This window comes from Polypterus senegalus, chromosome 11, assembly GCF_016835505.1.
Source record: "Polypterus senegalus isolate Bchr_013 chromosome 11, ASM1683550v1, whole genome shotgun sequence".
Classification (NCBI taxonomy): domain Eukaryota; kingdom Metazoa; phylum Chordata; class Cladistia; order Polypteriformes; family Polypteridae; genus Polypterus; species Polypterus senegalus.
The window spans coordinates 113,747,313-113,769,302 of NC_053164.1; the positions used below are offsets into that span (position 1 = coordinate 113,747,313).

General features: G+C 36.8%; 1 protein-coding gene across 6 annotated transcripts in view; it reads right to left on the reverse strand.

The window, feature by feature from the left end:
- Nucleotides 1-21,990, reverse strand: part of zmp:0000000711 (tubby-related protein 3) — a 139,222-nt gene that overhangs the window by 104,146 nt on the left and 13,086 nt on the right. For 4 of the 6 annotated variants that reach the window (XM_039769521.1, XM_039769520.1, XM_039769516.1 and 1 more), the window contains exon 2: nt 2,592-2,624. The exons of the other annotated variants lie outside the window; for them this stretch is intronic. In XM_039769521.1, coding sequence (XP_039625455.1) covers nt 2,592-2,624 — 33 coding nt within the window. The remainder of the gene's footprint in view (nt 1-2,591; nt 2,625-21,990) is intronic. 6 annotated transcript variants of the gene reach the window in all.

A 21,990-nucleotide genomic window follows, 5' to 3' on the forward strand; every position in this document is an offset into this window, starting at 1 on the left:
TCACTGTACACAATAATGATTCCCTTAAACCTATGACCCTATATTATCACTACAAATCTATTTGTTTTGAGGTTATTCACTACAAATCTATTTGTTTTGAGGTTATTTTATATTGCTCTTTTAGACTGCTATTAACTAACAAAAATTACAGCTTTTGACTTTTTTTGACAGCTTTTGACTTTTTTTGAAGTTCAAATTACTTTCTCTTCTTGGAGTCAATCACGGCACTTAGTCTATATACGTCTTCACATAAGATTACCCTGTATTCAGGCATCTTCTATGCAAATGTAATTGTCATTTTTTGCCTAGAGAACATACATTTTCAGAATACAGGTAATCTATTATAATTATAATTTAGGCGTAAACCCACCCTGTATATACACATATAATTTTGCATATATGGCATTATGTTTCTCTGCCCATATTTTACCATTATAGTTTTGTATTCATGATTTTTTTTTCTTTTATACTACAGGTAAAATACCATTATAACGAATATCTTTACAATGAAATTTTTATTACAATGAAGTATTTTTATGGTCCCGACAGCTTCCCCATATGACAAGAGTCTATAGAAATCTCATTACTACGAAGTACATTCAGCAGATACTTTCATTACAACGAAGTGCACAAAAGACCTTGAAATGCCTGAATGAATCATGCACAGAGCAGTTAGTTCTATGGCCGCAGCTCAGTTGTGCACAACGATCCCCAAACAGAAACACTGTAAATTTTTTTTCGTTCTTCGAACTTTCCTCGTACTGTTTTTTTTGCCTTTTTTGTTTCCTGCGTTTTTCAGTGATACCTTTTGCTTATTGCTCATCAACATTTGAAAAACATCCATTGGAACTGAACTCATTGTCACCCTCCTATAGAAACGGCAGACACGAAAAAACGATAACAGTTTATATTAGAAAGGAAAAAAAAACTTTAATTTTTTGCAGCTCTCGATTGCAGCAAAAAGAAAAAAGACGTTGCCAGTGACTTCGGAATTTCACCATCGACAATGTCGACTTTCTTGAAAGACAGAGCAAAAAAAGAAGAAAAATCTCGGGTTGTAAATGTATGTGAACTGCTGCTTTTTAAGATGTCGAAAAAGCAATTTTTATGTGGTTCAGTGATGCTCGTTCAAGAAACATTCCTATTAATGAGGCACTAATTTAAGAAACTGTGAGGTTTGTAAACTCTCCTGGGACCTCCCCCAACTAGACAGCATGCCGAAGAGTGCGATCTCTGTGACTGTACAGGGCAACAGCAGGCTCACAGCTATGCTGCGTCTCTCTAGCAAAGCAAACCAAAAAGATCTCGATGGGTTGTGCAAGGTACATTGTAAATGCAGATAACAGGATTACTTGGTCACTGACCATGCCACAACCCTGCCTGACTGCTGTGTCTGTGTATAGCAGAGTGGCAGATCACGCTTCAATAAATAACTGTGCCATTCCTGTTTCAAGCTGAATAAGCCTCATGTTTTGGGGTGCAAGACAGGGACTTATAGCGCAACCCTGATCTTTTATGATTTGCTTCTGTGGTGCTTCACTGCACCGCTGTGAGCCTGCTATTGCCTTGCCCCAGCAACAGACAAACAATCTTCCACAGACGCTGCAATCTTGCTTCAGGACACACTTCAGCATGTCGTTCCCATTGGGTGGGGAGTGGGGGAGATCCCAAACGTGTTCAAAGACCTCACAATATGAAGAAGAAGAAAAGGATGATTTGGCTTATGATTGATAACTGTGCTGTACACAACATGCTTTCACATTTAGATAATGTTCACGTTGAATTCCTCCCACCTAATTGCACAGCAGGTCTTCAGCTATTGGATTTGGGTGTCATTCTCACCCTGAAAGTGCATTATGGCAAGGAAATGCTGAGAAAAATTCTCATCAGCATAACTAGGCAAGAGGAGATTAAAATTAATGCAAAAGAAGCTATTGAAATGATTACAAATGCCTGGGCACAAGTTAAAGAAAGCACTATAGTAACAAATACAGAATGTCATTACAACAAAATATTTTTTAGGTCCCTGAGAGTTCGTTGTAACAGAATTTTACCTGTATGTTTAAAATTATTGTATAGAATGCTGAGATCATAACTAGAAATGCACTTAAGTTCAATTGGGGGATGAGAGTGTTTGCAGGCTTTTTAAGAAAGGAAAGTGGGCAAGCCACTCCCCAAAGGAATGACACTGCATTTCATGCAAGTCCAGAGATGTACTTGTTGATTTATATAAAACCTTTTGTGACTTCGCTCATCTAGTACAGCCCGGTGCCACATTTGTGGAAAATTAAAAGTAGTCTATCCAGGATTAACTCCTGCCTTGAACTTAGGCTGGGTGTTAGGCTCTGGTTTTCATGACTCTGTAAGATAAACCAGATGTATAAAATAGCTGGAGAGACTTTGGAAATAATGGTTCTGCAATGGCCAATGTGTATTCAAAAGGCCATAGTGGTGCTGCTGCTGCATTAAGAATAAAACAGAATGTACTCCAATATTCATGGCCACAATACATTAGTGGCATTGTGCATCACTTAATACAACTGAAATACTATAAAGTAAACTTTTAAAAGTAGGGAGAACTCATTGCTTACCTTGCTGTTGAGGTAGTTGATAAACTAGCAGAACTGGAAGGTCATCAAGTCCACGTAAAGAAGTACAGCAAAACAGAGAGAAAACAAAAACAGTTTAAAATGATAAATCTGATTTCTCACATTTAAGAAAACATACCACTCCCCTCATTAAAATATTGTTTCACTAATGATTATATACAGTACGTAGGCAAAACAAGATACAGATTTTAAAGTATTGCAAATACTCACTAAATTGCTTACACTTACTAGGTATTCACTATTTCAGACATCCCCCTCTGGTGGTACAAATACATAAAAAGAGTAAGTTGAACATCTCATGAAGCTATTAAGGCTAAATTGATTAACAAATGTAGTGCATGCTCAGTACAGATATTCATCATTTAAAAAATAGGTGACAGGAGGAGGCTGCGCTTGATGCCATTCAGCAACAATAATAATCACTTAATTACTCCTTATGAGGTCTGTGAATGTTGGCAGCAATAAAATGAAAATTATTCATTTGATGAATTATTTTATTATTATTATAGCATACAGTTAGGTCCATAAATATTTGAACAGAGACAACTTTTTTCTAATTTTGGTGCTGTACATTACCACAATGAATTTTAAATGAAACAATTTAGATGCAGTTGAAGTGCAGACTTTCAGCTTTAATTCAGTGGGTTGAACAAAAAGATTGCATAAAAATGTGAGGCAACTAAAGCATTTTTTTTTACACAATCCCTTCATTTCAGGGGCTCAAAAGTAATTGGACAATTGACTCAAAGGCTATTTCATGGGCAGGTGTGGGCAAGTCCGTCGTTATGTCATTATCAATTAAGCAGATAAAAGGCCTGGAGTTGATTTGAGGTGTGGTGCTTGCATGTGTAAGATTTTGCTGTGAACAGACAACATGCAGTCAAAGGATCTCTCCATGCAGATGAAAGAAGTCATCCTTAAGCTGCGAAAACAGCAAAAATCCATCCGAGAAATTGCTACAATATTACGAGTGGCAAAATTTACAGTTTGGTACATCCTGAAAAAGAAAGCAAGCACTGGTGAACTCAGCAACGTAAAAAGACCTGGACATCCACGGAAGACAACAGCAGTGGATGATCGCAGAATCATTTCCATGGTGAAGAGAAACCCCTTCACAACAGCCAACCAAGTGAACAACACTCTCCAGGGGGTAGGTTGTATCGATATCCAAGTCTACCATAAAGAGAAGACTGCATGAAAGTAAATACAGAGGGTGCACTGCAAGATGCAAACCACTCATAAGCCTCAAGAATAGAGAGGCTAGATTGGACTTTGCTAAACAACATCTAAAAAAGCCAGCACAGTTCTGGAAAAATATTCTTTGGACAGATGAAACCAAGATCAACCTCTACCAGAATGATGGCAAGAAAAAAGTATGGAGAAGACATGGAACAGCTCATTATCCAAAGCATACCACACCATCTGTAAAACACGGTGGAGGCGGTGTGATGGCTTGGGCGTGCATGGCTGCCAGTAGCACTGGGACACTAGTGTTTATTGATGATGTGACACAGGACAGAGGCAGCTGAATTAATTCTGAGGTGTTCAAAGACATACTATCTACTCAAATCCAGCTAAATGCAGTCAAATTGATTGGGTGGCGTTTCATGATACAGATGGACAATGACCCAAAACATAGAGCCAAAGCAACCCAGGAGTTTATTAAAGCAAAGAAGTGGAAAATTCTTGAATGGCCAAGTCAGTCACCTGATCTTAACCCAATTGAGCATGCATTTCACTTGTTGAAGACTAAACTTCGGACAGAAAGGCCCACAAACAAACAGCAACTGAAAGCCGCTGCAGTAAAGGCCTGGCAGAGCATTAAAAAGGAGAAAACCCAGCATCTGGTGATGTCCATGAGTTCAAGACTTTTAAACCAAGTATTAGAAATGAACATTTTATTTCCAGTTACTTAATTTGTCCAATTGCTTTTGAGCCCCTGAAATGAAGGGATTGTGTTAAAAAATGCTTTAGTTGCCTCACATTTTTATGCAATCTTTTTGTTCAACCCACTGAATTAAAGCTGAAAGTCTGCACTTCAACTACATCTGAATTGTTTCAGTAAAAATTCCTTGTGGTAATGTACAGAACCAAAAAAGTTGACTCTGTCCAAATATTTATGGACCTAACTGTAGTATGTTTGCCTGGCATCTTCATCTATGTCAACTTCCTTGGTCAGAATGCAATTTTTTTTTTTAAACATTTGGTGCATAGACATGCTAATGCAACTTTCTCAGTTTCATATAGTAAGTCAGTGGTGGGTATGAATGTGGCAACTTTACACCTAAAATTTTTCAGATTTTTGATACAGACTGATCATGTTTTTATCAAAATACCATTAAATTGATTTTAAAATACTGCCAAGACATTACTACTATTTCTAACAGCTATTACTACTTTACTGATGTTAAATGTATGACTGTAAAGCCCCATTTCCAGCAGCAGCTTTGATGCCCTAATGGTAAAATTCCTTAGTTTATCCTTATGTAGTAGTAGTAGTAGTAGTAATGAAGATTATTCCATGCAACAGACTGCCAAGAAACTGAAGATTTGGAGGATTTCATGCAAAACTGTCTATTACTGCCCTGAGAGAAGAGGGAAAACTGGATCAAACCAAAATAAAAAAATCAAGGGAAAGCCAAGATTGACAACTGTATAAGATGAAATGTACATTAATCGGCAGTTTGAGAAACTTTACGGTACAGGTCTTCAGTTGCTTTCTTCCTTAAATACATACCAAATAATAGTGTCATTTACAGCAGTGATAAGACAACTCTGGGATATTGCCATAAAAGGCAGAGTTTCAAAGGAAAAGGCCATATATGAAACTAGCAATTATTTTTATAATATGAAGAATGTTGGCTCCTTTAAAATGCTGTAATAGTGTCAAAGCAGCATTACAAATTGAAAATTTAAATCATTTGATCTGATACATAACACTTTTAATATTTGGGGCAGGACCATTAATCTATTACTCTCAATCAAGTGCACACCATACACTGTCCTGCCACTTCTACAGATGACGTATAACAAGACGGTTAGTGGGTTTTAGGTAATCGTTAAGTTTTGAGAGGCAAAAAAATTGCAAGATGCCTCTAAAATAAGTTGTGTCTTCAAGCATTTTCTTATGACCTTATACTGTAATGCAAATGACTTTAGCAACACAGTTGCTTGTATATAGTAGGTATTTTCTCCCAAAATTATTTTTTCTTTATGTAGCTATACAAAATGTGAAGAGTAAGTGAATACATCTGTTCTTTACAGGCTCAAACAGAATATAGTATCCACAAAGTTGGATAAATACTTTGTTTAGGATATCAGTACGGTCTTCTTGCCTGTCATGATCCATTCTAACTTTCAGCCACCGTCTACTGGTTGCAAAGATTAAAAAAATACATTCATTGGTCAGTATATTATGTACAACTGTTCAACTGCTTCTAAACACAAATATCTAATCAGCCAATTGCAAGACAGCAGCTCAATGCATTTAGGCATGTAGACATTGTCAAGACAAAGTTCAAACCGAGCAGAATGGGGAAGAAAGGTGATTTAAGTGACATTGAATGTGGCATGTTTGTTGGTGCCAGATGGACTTGTCCAAGTATTTCAGAAACTGCTGATCTATGGTGATTTTTAAGCACAACCATCTCTAGGGTTTACAGAGAATGGTCTGAAAAAGGGAAAACATCCAGTGGGACACAGTACTCTGGGTAAAAATGCCTTTCTTGATGCCTGAGGTCAAAGGACAATGGCCAGACTGGTCTGAGATGATTAAAAAAGGCAACAGTAACTCAAAAAAAACCATTTGTTACAACCAAGGTGTGCAGAAGAGCATCTATGAATACAAAACACATCAGACAGACAGACAGATAAATACAGTAGATGCTTTATTAATCCCAAGGGGAAATTCACATACTCCAGCAGCAGCATAGTGATAAAGAACAATATTAAATTAAAGAGTGATAAAAATGCAGGTAAAACAGACAATAACTTTGTATAATGTTAAGGTTTATCACCACCCCCAACCCCCCCAAATGGGTGGAAAGCTGTTCCTCTGTCTGGAGATGATACTGTTCAGTGGATGCAGTGGATTCTCCATGATTGACAGAAGCCTGCACAGCGCCCGCCGATCTGCCACGGATGTCAAACTGTCGCGCTCCATGCCTACAATAGAGCCTGCCTTCCTCACCAGTTTGTCCAGGCGTGAGGCGTCCTTCTTCTTTATGCTGCCTCCCCAGCACACCACTGTCTGATAGAACATCTGCAGCATCTTATTGCAGATGTTGAAGGACGCCAGTCTTCTAAGGAAGTATAGTCGGCTCTGTCCTCTCTTGCACAGAGCATCAGCCACCATCAGCTCCTTGGTTTTGCTGGTGTTCCAGTGTAAGTGATTTGAGTCGCACCATTTAACAAAGTCCTTGATTAGGTTCCTATACTCCTCCTCCTGCCCACTCCTGATGCAGCTCACGATTGCACTGTCGTCAGCAAATGTTTGCATGTGGCTGGACTCCCGAGTTGTATTGGAAGTCTGATGTATATAGGCTGAACAGGACCGGAGAAAGTACAGTCCCCTGCGGTGCTCCTGTGTTGCTGACCACAATGTCAGACCTGCAGTTCCCAAGACGCACATACTGAGGTCTGTCTGTAAGATAGTCCACGATCCATGCCACCAGGTATGAATCTACTCCCATCTCTGTCGGCTTGTCCCTAAGGAGCAGAAGTTGGATGGTGTTGAAGGCACTAGAGAACTCCAGAAACATCAATTCTTACAGCACCACTGCCTCTGTCCAAGTGGGAGAGGGACTGGTGTAGCATATAGATAATGGCATTCTCCAGTCCCACCTTCTCCTGGTATGCGAACTGCAGAGGGTCGAGGGCGTGGCGAACCTGTGGCCTCAGGTGGTAAAGCAGCAGCTGCTCCATGGCCTTCATCACATGTGATGTCAGAGCGACAGGCCGGAAGTCATTCAGCTCACTAGGACGTGATACCTTTGGGACTGGGGTGATGCAAGATGTTTTCCAAAGCTTTGGGACTCTCCCCTGCTCCAGGCTCAGGTTGAAGATGGACTACAGCAGCAGGAGACCACACCAGGTGCCACTTCTGTCAGCTAAGAACAGGCAATTGAAGCTGCAATTCACGTGAGCATACCAAAGTTGGACAATAGAAGACTGAAAAAAATGTTGCCTGGTCTGATGAGTCTGATGAGAATTTAGCATCAACAGCATGAACGCATGGATCCATCCTACTTTGTATCAACGGTTCAGGTTAGTGGTGGTGGTATAATGGTGTGAGGGGATATTTTCTTGGCACACTTTGGGCCACTTGGTACCAGTTGAGCATCATTTAAATGCCTACCTGAGTATTGTTACTGATCATGTCCATCCCTTTATACCGATCTTCTGATGGCTACTTCCCGCAGGATAATGCACCATGTCACAAAGCTCAAATCATCTCAAACTGGTTTCTTGAACATGAGAACAAGGTCACTGTACTTATAGTCACCAGATCTCAATCCAATAGAGCACCTGTGGGATGTGGTGGAATGGGATATTCAGATTGCGGATTTGAGGCCAACAAATCTGCACCAACTGTGTGATGCTATCATGCCAATATGGATCAAAATCCCTGAGAAATGTTTCCAGCACCTTGTAGAATCAAGGCCATGAAGAATTATGGCAAAAGGAAGTCCAACCCAGGACAAGCAAGGTGTACCTAATAAAGTGGCCGGTGAGCATATAATAGATCTATATTTACACTGGCTTTAAAAAAGCTGTCTTGATGTCAGTATGAGGTAGCAGCATTATCAACGTTCAAAAGAAAAGGAAAGTTCACATTATGCAAACACTAATAAAAGGCAGGGACAGCATGTTTAAAGTAACCTCCATAGCAACTTAAACCTAACTTGTACACACACACATAATATTATACATTTACACAGATGCACACAGGTACATATGCGCATGTGCACACGCACACACACACACACACACACACAATGGCTTTCATCACCGTGCTTCTATAAAAGAAAAAAGGTGCAATTCAATTACACACTGAAATGTAAAAATTAAGTCTGCAATGTAGCATAACTAGATGAATCCTACTAATTTTATCTTTTTAGCATCTAATCGACTTTCAATAATTTTTTCACATACTTATTTACAGTACAAAATATATAAATAAATATAAATACATTATACTATATACATTGATATAATTATTGAATTGTTGTCACATGATCAATTCTTGATTGTATAAATAAAACAAAAATTAAACATTAAACATTTACTGGAAGGAACTAAAGTCACACCAGACTAATAAATAATAGAGACACCAATTCTAACACGTAGCCAAACACTTTAGAACAGAGCCCTAACACAAATTGAATTAGACTGGGCAAAACAATCCAAAATTATTCAAAATGTACACACTGCAATACAATTTCTGAAAAGGTCAACAATCACTTTTATATTTTATAGATTATATAACATTCTTTATCCAGTATTTATCAGTTTTACATCTGACCTATTGGGAATATAAAATTGAACAAGAACTAATAAAACTTCAAATAAGAGAAGACTTTTCAGTCCTGCTGCCTTGTTTGTCAGAATTCTCAGTGAATGAGAGGATACTTTCTTCATTACTATAACATGCTAATTTGTTCCAGAATTCCAAAAGCTTTAGTGTAAAGATGGGCTTCTCAGGGTCCATAAATTTACTACTTACCTCTATTTTAAACCACTGTGTTAGAATGGATTTCACTTCTTATCTGAAAATCATATGCTGGGTTCACATTCACAGAGTCTTTGAAAATTAAATAAAATTAGGTGTATGTTATGTATGCTTGTCTGTATAGCCTGAAATCCTTTAACTTCACAGTGCAGCATGTATACTGTAACTCAGTGAAATGCCTGCCTGCTCCATTTAGCCCACAGTCTACAAGTAACACTTATAAAATATGAATGAAGTGATCTGCTCTCAAAAATCATACATAATTTTACTGGTATTAGTTTAGCCTATGAAATGTACTTTTTCTCATCAAGTCAGGTGTCTTCATTTTATCATTATGTTGAAACAATAAACAGTAAGCACAGCTACATGAATTAAAGGATATTTTAATTTGTATTTCCTTCAACAATGTGAAGATTTCTACAAAAGCATTATATACAAATAAAGTGCTGACACAAACAAGAAATAAGGACTGACATATTTAGTTCTATAGATCACAGGACACTGATCTAAAACAAACAAGTAAATGAACACTAAATGAATGGAAAAATAAAATGTTTTCTTTTTAGCATTTTTTCCACTTTGATGTAAAAAAAAGTCACCACTGAACAAATAAGCCTGAACTTGTTGGAGGAAAGGATGAGGAAACCCCAACCTGAAATAACAAGCTTCAATACATACAGAATACTGAAGCAAAAGGAAGTCTGGTTTCTTCTGACGCCCACCCATAATTGTCTAAAAATTTGTTGCTGTATACTTTAAACTCCTTTAGCCTACATACAAAATACTAAAAACATTATAGATTGGTTTACAAATTGTAAGCCTTTTTTCTTTTTACATACCTATTGTAAGTCCATCTACTATATACTGGCAGCTTGCAGTTGTTCACAGAGTCCATTTTTACAGTAGCAAGTCAACATGCAGAGCAAGGGATCTGGAGACAGAAAGCTTAGCTAACCTACTGCGTTTCTATGATCACAAGGTAATTTGTACTAAGGTGTCATTACTCTGATAAGGAACCTAGCACACAAGCAGTAAACCAGCCTACCCTCTCACTATTCCGACTCCAATTTCATTATCAAGGCCTTCACTAAAAAACAAAGCAACCTTTAAATTAAAATGCTGCAGGCATGCAATGTACAAAACATTTTCTTTCTTTTTCCACCAGCAAGGCTAATCTGCTATTGTTAGCAGCCTCCAAGTGGGTCAGCTAATACATGCTATACAATTTGGCATCTTCGTACAGCATTCGATTTTTTAAAATTGTTTTTAATTTTTTGATGAGATACTTTCATTTGTTCCATTTTTTGCTAGTCATTAATAAGCTAGTATGAAACTACACTCAAATGTTTTAGAAAGTGTTCTATTAAAAGCATGTGCTTGTGTTTCAGCTACTGTAAATCAATGTACTTTTTGAATTCCTCAAACTACAACTTAAAATCTGGATGTACAAAGCTAAAAAATGGATAAAAAAGTGTTTACATTTTGACAACTGGTCTGGTGAATAATGTAAAATAAGTTTGAGAAGGTTATCAAACAGGTGAGAAAGATAAACTGGAAACGTATTTTGGAACAACAACTCACAACAAATGCGTCAAGGTTTCACTTTCAGATGAGCTGAAATGATCTTATGCATTTCTGGTGGCCAAAATGCTCAATTTTTAAGCTAGACTAAGCTAGGAGACATGGTACCAGCAAATCAATGACCATGGTGCACTGCAAACAAACAATTTAAAAATGCAAAAATCTGCAATGATATTGAACCAGATTGCTATTAGCTAGTATTCCCAATGCTTCCACAATATGAGATAAATTACATATTCAGAGGTGTTTTACTGTCTTATTTTACCTGTCTATAACACATATCTAAAAAAACAATAATAACAATGGTATAGCCCTAGAAACCTTAGGTAACATATCTACATAACTACTGCCCTGAGAAACCAGCTTGAAATGGCTACAGTATACTGTATATCACTAGCTCTGTTTCTTGATCCCTAAGCCAACCGCAGTTGTAAATTTGTTTAACACTACTTTCACAATAAATTGAATTTAGTATGAGATGCACTAGAAAGCCCTCACCAAGGCTGCTGCCTTGGCACCAGACTGTATTCATTCTACACCCATGACTGTGCAGACCAATGTACTTCATTTGTACCAAACAATCTTATAATGTCACAGTAAATGGGCTGAACAGTAATACCAACAAGACCCTATATAGGAATCAGTTAGCAGGTTTGCCAGTGTCACAGTCATATTCATCCAGGCACTGGGAAATAATTAAAAATATTTTTCAGATTCTTTGGGTAACAAATATCTACCAACATATTATAAATGGATAACATCAAGGTCATGCTGAAGTTGGCACAAGAGTGCCCCCACTCTCTGAGGAGCTTGAGGAAATAAAGAATGAACAGGATAAACATACAGAATTTTTAATCATTGCACCACAAAAGGTGTATTATATCCTAACTCATTTATAGAAAAATTATCATAGCAAGTGACTTATCAATTGTTAACATCTATTGAAATGCTTAAAAACAAATGTAACATAATAAAGAACTACATACATAAAGTGTTCACATTGTTACAGTCAGGGAGGTTGGTAGGAAGACTTCAGCACCAAAAAAATTCATCCATTTTTTTGCTCCACCTAATTCCTATTCAGGATTATTCTTAACAGTGGAGTGCCAGTGTAAACACATCAACCATCCATTGTCTGTGACAATAAAATTATATACATAATAAGAGGACAAGTACTAAAAAAATAATTCAATGGTCTGGTTACATCCTGACTTAACAAATATGACATTAAGTCAGCCGTACCCTAGCTAATCAGTTTTGAAAGGTAATTTCTGCACTGAATGTTTATTTCATTGGAAATGTAATGAATACCTAATTATATGCGAGGCAGTGGCAATGGTAAATTTATTTATCATTTTGAAATTCACACATTACTAATACTACCTCTTACACTAATGAAGCGTTGTTAATGGAAATAAGGCTTTGGGATAATCCCTTAAGAACTTCCAAATGTAAGCAGCCAGTGTGAAAATTCCTACATTCTCTCTTCTTCAGCACTTATATCAGTCCTTTTTAAAGTTATAGAATATTTATAATAAAAAATAAGAATGATACATTTTAAATACAATTCGACCACATTTCCACATGGTTCATGTGGTGCCTATGTTTGGTCCTTCAAACTTCATTCAAGAGTTAAACATGTTCAATCCTTTAAATCTTATTCAAGACATACATACAGAAACTTTAAACTGTTTTTTAGGAGTTTCACAAAATAGGCAATTCAAGAATAATTTTAAGTGAACATTCACCTGTATTCCAAATCTGCCAGGTATTGAATTCTATGATGATGCCTAGAGAAATCAGTCTGCTGTAACATCAATGACTCCCCATCATGGCAAAGGAACTGGTGTCTGAGCTGTCCTTTAGCAAAACCTATTTAATCCAAAGGCCAGGGTGAAACAGTTTTCTCCTTACAAATATACAAGCTAAAGATCCCTACTTGGGTGGCACAGTGGTTCGCTTCCCGGGCATGGAGTTTGCATGTTCTCTCCGTGTCTGGGTGGGTTTCCTCCCACAGTTCAAAGACATGCAGGTTAGGTGCATTGGCGATCCTACATTGTGCTTGGTGTGTGTGTGTGTGTACTGCCCGGGGTTTATTCCTGCCTTGCGCCCTGTGTTGGCTGGGATTGGCTCCAGCAGACCCCCGTGACCCTTTATTAGTATATAACGGGTTGGATAATGGATGGATGGATGGAAGATCCCTACTTTGATCCCCCCCATGCTAGCATAAGTTGATTTTGGATGGACCCTCTTCTCACAGGTGACATACAATACATAGCCTCAGGTTCTACTGGCTTCTAAAAATTTAATTTACAAGAAGCGAGGATTCAATCTGTGACTTAATTACCTTTAACTGTGACTTTATTAAAACCCACCATGTTATACAACTGAGGTTTATTTTCTCCAAGTGCTGCAGTTTGTTAATGGACTTGTACTGTTATGATTATATCTTAACGGAAACTGCTCTGTTTCATTGCATGTCTACCATTCTTTTTGTGTCCAAAATGCTTTGTAATGTTTTTGCTCTTATAAACAAGATCTGGAAACTGTAATTAAAAATCATCAATTTCTCTAAATGGTCAATTTAAGAAAAAAGAGAGAGAGAACAAATATGGTGTACTGGACATTTAAGAACAACTCAACAACCATCCTACTGCACCAGCCTATTTGGAATATGTATTTTCCTCTTACTTACTGAATAACAACCCACACATTCTTTTAATAGCCCTGGAAGATGAATCATTCAAGGCCAAGGTGGGACTATAAAATGGATGTTGTGAGGTAGCGATGAAACAAAATATTTCTAAATGAAGTTCTGCATGAACATTGCTTAAGTCACCTGGTATGATTACTGATTGGGCAGAAAATCCTATGTTTATTTTTAGTGTATTCATTTTTTTTAATCAAAGTCCTACAAAATGAGCATCATGACTAAATAGCAATAACTAAGGATTCCCTTATACATTCCTGCATAATAATATCTTGCAGCATTGCTTCTCAGAGAGCAATCATTCCACAGAAAGCAACTCTTGATAATGTATTATACATCTTTAAAGAAACACTAAAGTAAAATTATTTACAGCAGACCTGCAGAATTGTGAGTGGGAGAGGGAAACATTTTACCTGCTATTCAATGCACTCTATGCCAGCATAGCACAGAATGAACAACACAATCTAATCACTGTAGTTGCCTTTACTTCATATTCACAGAAGGTAGTCATTTTGCTGTTTTATGTTATGATATGTTCATTAACTGATATTTATAACAGAAATAGGGTCAAGGGGCTTAAAGCCTAACCTCAGAGTATCAGGCACAAGACAAGACATTCAGAAAGAGACACAAGAGACATAAATGTCACTGCCAAAGTAAGTAAACTTCTCGACAAGGTTGACACACTGTCCACAGACAGACACGCTGCTGATGGCTGTGTCGAAGAGGCCATTAAAAGGCCTGGATCTTGGGTTTTATCCAGGACACTCACAAGTCCAGTCACTCAGACTTGTCACCCAGTCTCTCCAGGGCTCCAATCAGAGCCACCATTGAGTCCGCAAAGATCACAGCATTGTCAGCAAAGTCAAGATCAGTGAATCTTTCTTCAAGAACAGATGCCCCAAAGCCACTGGACCCCATGACCTTGCCCAAGATCCAGTCCATGCAAGCACTGAACAGAGTAAGAGAAAGAACACACCCCTGACGAACTGCAGAATCAACTGGGAAAAACGAAAAGGTTCTGCCTCCACTCACAGTACCAGTGTACAGGCTGGCCATGATATCCAGCAACCTTGAGAGGATCCCACAAAGTCTCTGGATATCCCACAGGGCAGCTCGATCAACTGAGTGACACACTTTATGAAAATTGACAAAGGATGCAAAGAAACCTTTTGTGCTCCATGAGAACCCTCAGCGTCAGGAGGCGGTCCATGATAGACTTCGTTTTTTATGCCTAAGAAGTCTACCATCGAAGAAGAAGCTTGACTATTACAGAGAAAAATTAGGCACAAATCTACAATCACTCACAATGGCCCAGTTACTCAAAACATAAATCTACGGTTTGGGAGGTCAACCCCCAGACCTGATGGCAAGTTTATTGCCCAGTATACATAAGGTAGTAAAATAAAATTCTAACTTGCATGTCTCCTCAGAACAGTACCCATCATACAGTACCAACAAAGACATAAAAAATATACATAACATTTAACACATCCCTAATGCATAAACACACACACAGTTTTTTATGTTATAACATGGGCTGTTCAGTAACCTTACAACCTCTGGATAAATACAAACCATGAATATATTGATATGTCAGTCTATAGTCTTGTACAGTTTACTAGAAGAAAAAATTGAGTTGCGAATGTAACTCATTTCTACAGGTAACTTACAAAAAGCCAATTAATTGGCAGAAGACAAACAGTACAGAGAGGAGGTTAATTCTACACATAGTATGAAGTCATCAATACAGTTCCATAGATGTCCATGCTTTGATTATTACTATATTAAATTTATATGAATTACATGGACTTCTCATGACAATTTCAACTGATAATTAAAATTAGATGGATAGAAAATACTGAGGAAGTAGCGCATACAATTTAAAAAAACCTGGACAATCTTTAGAACTGGTTGAAAATTTGGAAAATGCAGATCAATGCAGTAGTGCAACATGCAAAATTAAAAATACAACATAGAGGGACACTATTTTATAGGAAGCGACCTCTAAAAATGATTTATCAGTTTCCATTGACAAAACATTCTCTTCATCTACACAATGTGCAAAATTAAAAAGGCTAATAAATGTTGGATTATATTATAGAGACTGTCCAAAAAATGAACAGACTTTATGCTTAGACTGTATAATGCACTATTGAGACTGAATCTGTCATCATGTGTAATTCTGATCTCCATGCTGCACAAAGACATGCGTAGCAGTGCTTGAAGAACAGCAAAAAGCAACCAAGTGCAATCCAGGACAAAAAGTGAATGTCCAACTACCTGTATAACAGGCTCAGGGAATTAAACTTCCTTAACCTCGAGCAGAGAAGGCCATATGGGGGACCTAATTCAGGTCTTTAAACCCTTAAAGGCATTGATAAAGTTGATCCAGGAGAAATCTTTTGATTAAACAGTGAGTCACACACTCAAAAACACAAGTGGAAATCAAGAGAAAGTCATGAGAATCTTGAACAAACTACCAGGTCATTAAGTTGAAAAAGAAACCTTGACAACTTTTAAAAACATATCTGGATCTAAGAAATGTAGCTATTAGCAAAGCAAATACACTTGATAGACTAAATGGTATCTTTTTTCCCCAAACTTCATTGTCATTATGTTCAGCAGTAATCAAAGAAAACCCATGCAGACCACCTACCGACAGGACCCGCAAACAAAAGAAAAAACTACCAATGAAAAACCAATAACTGTGAAACATGACACATAAATGAAATACCATCTTTTATAGTAAAACACTTATATTCACTAAGACACCAAGCTAATATCCCAGGATCTATATCAAACAACTTCCAGATTGTATTCATAAACACATTTTCTTGGTTAGGTTTAATGTAAAGTTGTGTTTTGTACAAATATAAAAAATTCTGATTGCAACTAGGACTGTTTGGGGTTGCTATGTTACAAAGGTCTGTGTGCGCTCTGCTGCAATAATTATAAGGAAGTACAAACAGTATGACTGAAACCATTAGAAGAGGTTTATTCAAGAATAATTAAAGTGACTCACTCATAAAACAGATGGGAGCCAACGCAAACCTTTCTTGGTGATTCAGCATAGCTGTCTGTTAAAGCACAGCCCATACAGTTTATCTAATGGCTTCTATTATTTCACAAAGACTAATCTTCAGTTCTTCACAGAGGTTAATGGACAATACAAATATATTCAAAGAGCAGAATCTATAAATAGGTAAAGGAAGTTCACTGATTATGTGAATGATTGGCATGAAAACCAAGTCTTCATATGAGGAACTGCATGTAATGCATCTGAAGAATTCACATTCCTAGGAATACAAAGATGAGATCATTTATCACTACTATTTATGTCAAGATCATTTACGTGAAAACCTAGCATCCTGATCGAACAATAAGTTCAATTAGAGGGGTCAGAAGTTTTCAAAGGATAAGTGCTGTATTTTTCAAGTCTATATCCAGTTTCTTCAAAATCATGATATATCTTAAACTCCTGCATAAAACAACCCACTATATCCTAACACAGGGTCACGGGGGTCTGCTGGAGCCAATCCCAGCCAACACAGGGCACAAGGCAGGAAACAAACCCCGGGCAGGACACCAGCCCACCACAGTCTAAAGAGAAGTGTTTTTAGTAAATTAAAAAAAAAAAAACAAAACAAAACAACACAATGTCTGCTCTTGCACCTTATAATAGGGCTTCACGGTACACAAATCCATAGGTGAATGAAAAAGCCTTAAAACTTACAGAATACATCCATTTTTCAAGTATATGTTTTCAAGTATTGATCTGTGTCTTGAGATTACACACATTTTATAAAACACCGCTTCTACGTTGTTTTAAGGAGGTAAAAAAGCAAAAAGCAAACTATATTGTGAGATTAATTTTTGCCAACAATCCTCTGTGTAGATTCACCTCAGAAAGTCCTCTCCAAGCACTCTTTATTGACATTACAGCATGTTGTTGCACAGATATGGATTAAAGCATCTGTTCTGTAGACAACTACACAATAATAATTTTGAAAGGCACACTTATGGTCATTTTTATTCTTTCACTATATTATTCTTTTATATCACAAACATTGCCTATTGCCCCAAGACTTAAAATACACAGGTGTGCTTCAGTAAGAGAGAATTTTTAGTGGGTACATAATATGTAATCAGGTGACAAGAACTGAATAGATAGGCATTCATTCAACTTATCCAAAGAGGTTTGCATGGCAGCTGAAACCTATTCCACTAAGCCCTCGACACAAGGCAGAACAATCCTTGGAGAGGGTACCAGTCCATTGCAGGGTGAACAGAAAGACACATACAGGCCACTTTAGCAATGCCAATCCACCTAACCTGCATGTGTTTGGACTTTGAGAGGAAACCAGATCAGCTGGTAAGAACATAAAAAATCTTGACATTGACGCAAACTCCAGTCTCCTTCAACTGCAAGAAAGCAGCATTGCTACTGCACCCCCTTGCTGACAGTATTATTTTTTGTATTATTATAACCATCTGATGTACTCAACATTGTCCATCCATTACTCTGTTCAAAAGGAATTGCATATCTCTGATAGTATGGCCACTTGACTCATAGCAAAGAGCAGTCGGTGACGAAGACAGCTTTGCACCTCAGCCTACAGGGAAAGCAGCCATGCGGGTGCCCAAAGAAACACAGGATAGATTGGTTGAAGGATGAGATGTACAAAGTCATCACAGGCCCTGAAAATACCATGGATCAGAACAAGTGGAAAGAAGCATGACAAAAAGCAGATCCAGTGTCAACGCGGGACAAACACTAGAAAGAAGATGAATCTATTCATATGTTTTTCTCTGATATAGACAAAATACTAATGATGATAATAATCCATCCAACTTTCTAACCTGCAGCTTAGGCCAAGGCCAGCAAGCATCTGACTCAAGGCTGGAACAACACCTAGACAGCTCACACGTCCAACGCAGAACGAACACACACACATGTTTAGGCACTTTAGCAGTACCAAATCACAATTATTTGAGTATGCATCTGTCTGTTATAAGCTATGGCAGAACATAACTGCTGTAGAAACAGAATTGCAGAAGCAAAAGTGGGATTATAAGCAGAATATGACTGTGAGCAGACAAACAAACAGGACAATTATTCTTACCTCAAGAAAATTAGATTCAAGAATATGTGATAAAATAATTATTTCTAGTTTCATTATCACAACGATGCCTCATAAATGGAGAAGGCATGTTTTCTTAAATTAAAACCTTTCCTTGTTCAATGTGGACACATTAGGTAAGTTTTAAGGGTTTTCAAAAAGTTGTGGTATTTTTGATGTCAAAGTTATTACTTTACAAAAATGTACGTATGCATTTGCATGCAAAAGTGTTTCCTATAGATTTAAAAAAATATCTTGCCTGCAATGGAGCTAAATTGCAACTATGGAGTATGGTGCACCCCTGGTAAATAAAAGCTTAAAAAACTTACCAAATATGTCCAAGACAGTTGACGAGTATTAATCCACATCTTGAAATTACACACAAACACACACACATCGTAAAACAGTTTCTACATGTCAATTTTGAACAGAACATCACCAATATTATGAAATTAAGCTATTTCAAAAGAAGACTAACTAAAACAACCTAGTATCTGTACACTAGTGAATGAAATTTAAAAAAATATAATTCCATAAATCACTATATAACTCTCAGTCCACTCAAAAAAATAATTCTGAACATGCCAAAGGAATTAAAATACTTTATTACAACTGCAACTGTATACCTGCACCTTCAGTTTAAGCATATTAGTGAAAAAGTGTTTGTTCTTAAAGCTATTTTTTTTTATTAGTGAAATAAAGGAAAATGGCTTGTGACATGGTGAGGGAGAAGATGGATGCCCTGAGCTTCTCACTATGTATGGTTCCCTCACTTCTAAGCTGTTGACTCTCCTAGGTTGAATTTAGCAATTTCTACCATTATTTACATGCACTTCCGGTTGGGAACACAATTTATTCATACTGTGCAAAGACATGATGTCAAGTTGAATGGCAATTTTAATCTGATCCTTTCTGCATGAATGAACAGCCATCCTGTCTTGTGCAGGCCTTGTGTTTTTTGCATCTGTAGTTGTCAGTAGACAACCTAGTATTCAAGAAGTAGGTTTCAGAAAATAGCAAAAAGAACAAAGGCCTCTTGGTTCATTTACTTTTTGTTATATTTATATGACACTGTGCATCAGTTGGATGGAAAACACTGAATCAATAAAGCTCAATATAAATAGTCACATACACTTGTGGGGCATTGGGGTCTTCTACTGTAACACATTTATTTCTGGACACACTCAGTTAAATCGTTTTTTTCAAATTAACACATGAGAATATTACAATATTTACATACTGTATATAGGTGCCTGCAAAGATTAAAAAGATGATGGATGAACTACTGTAATTAAGAAATGAAGACCTACATGCTAGAACAAAATAGAAGAATGTGGATATAACTATTAAAAAAAGAAAATGACAATGAACAGACTATACATTGTGGAAACCACACCCCGATATAACAAGATAAGCACCAGACTAGAATCCATCTGGCAAAAGAAAATAAGGAAAACCACAAAACACTTACACAAGGACAGTGAAGGAGAGTTAAAAGTCAAAGGCAAGAAAGAAGCAGCAAACAGGATAAGATAGAAGGTGATCATACATGCCTAAAGTTCCATGAAAAGGTTAGGAAGTTTTTAGAGTATCACATAACTGGATGTTTTGACAAATCAGGTCTTAATGACAAGCACTGACTGAATGAGAAGTATAGTCTTTATTTTCCTGTGACTTATTTAGGCCTTGCATCTGCATTTTCTTTGCAAAAATCTTCCATGATGAAGCGATTGTCTCCTTAGTGTGGATTACAGTAAAGAAAAGGTTTAAGGCCAAATTTTTAATTACACAAAATGAATTAAGAAGTGTTTGTGAGAGTAGAAAAGGATCAGGTGTTTATGGTGATTAATTAATGTAAACAAATACATTTTGGAAGAGTACAGATCTGTAATGACTGTTGTAAGCAGTGATGGTTAGTTACATTGGTTCTTATGAAGGTGAAATGGCAAACTTCCCAATGTCAATTTTATGAGTAGAACTTCAACACAAGGTTTACTGTATATGCCACAGTTCGCTATTGATTGTCTGCAATGGTTCAGAACTCTGATCTCAGTTTACAAACATCTGTGATTGATTTGACTAGCGCTCTATTTTTCACTATCTCATTCTGTGATCATTTTATCTCTTCAAGTATCTTTAGTTATAAATCTTAGCCTAATTTTATCATTTTAATTTTTGATAATTTTAGAAAAGTCTGAATGAGCTTGGTTAACTTGGTTAATATGAAGTAACTATCTTATTGAAGAATAATCACATAAAAAGGTTTGGGCTGTTTTCTATACATTTAATTATAATAATAGTAATAATAATAATAATTTGCAGTTTAAAAACAAGAATAGCCATCCCACTATTAAGTTTCAGCTTTAATTCTACATAACAATAAACCTTCCAATAGGCACATTTTTTAGTGCCTTATATTATTTACATTGCTTTTTTAATTGGTTATTTAAAATGACAACGAAGTGCTTCAGGCATTCTAACGACTTTTCATAAGGCTCCAGTTGGATTTCTAGATGATGTAGCTTAACTGTAATTGTGATTGTATGGATTTCTTCCCCCGACACATTGATTTACAGTTTATGGTCTCCATAAACCAATCTATTCCTAACTCTAAATTGGTGTACGATACGTTGGTAAGTATAGGAACATTTGTGTGCCACATGATTAAACAGAACCCTGTATTGGGTTGGTTTCAGGATAATACAGATATACTGTAATAGATGGAAAGATAAGTACAGAGACCATATTTAAACTAAAAGTGTTTAAAAGTGCTTGGCTGAGTGATGGCACAGAACTTGATGCCACTGGGAAAGGATGCTGTTCCACAGAATTTTGCAATGGGAAAAATTAGTTTGAACAATGAAAAGAAAAATTGTATGCAATAAATGTAGAAGTTATAATATACAACAGGCTCAAAATTAATAAGCAACCAGATAAAGATGATGAAAATAAACTATTTAAAGTAAAACATACAGATTTTAAACTGTATCATGGAAAGACAATAACACACTTGAGATCAATTTATCATTTAATAGCAAAATACCCGCGCTTCGCAGCAGCGAAGTACTGCCTTAAAATTTTTATTAAGAAGAAAATTAAACCTTTTTAAAACTGAGGGAAAATATACCAGTAATTATTTGTTAAGGATCTCTTTGTATACCACATTGTGAGTTCGGCCCTCCGGTTGTAATATGACCAAGCTGTGTGCTGAGCTTACTCTTGAGCATGCAAAGTACA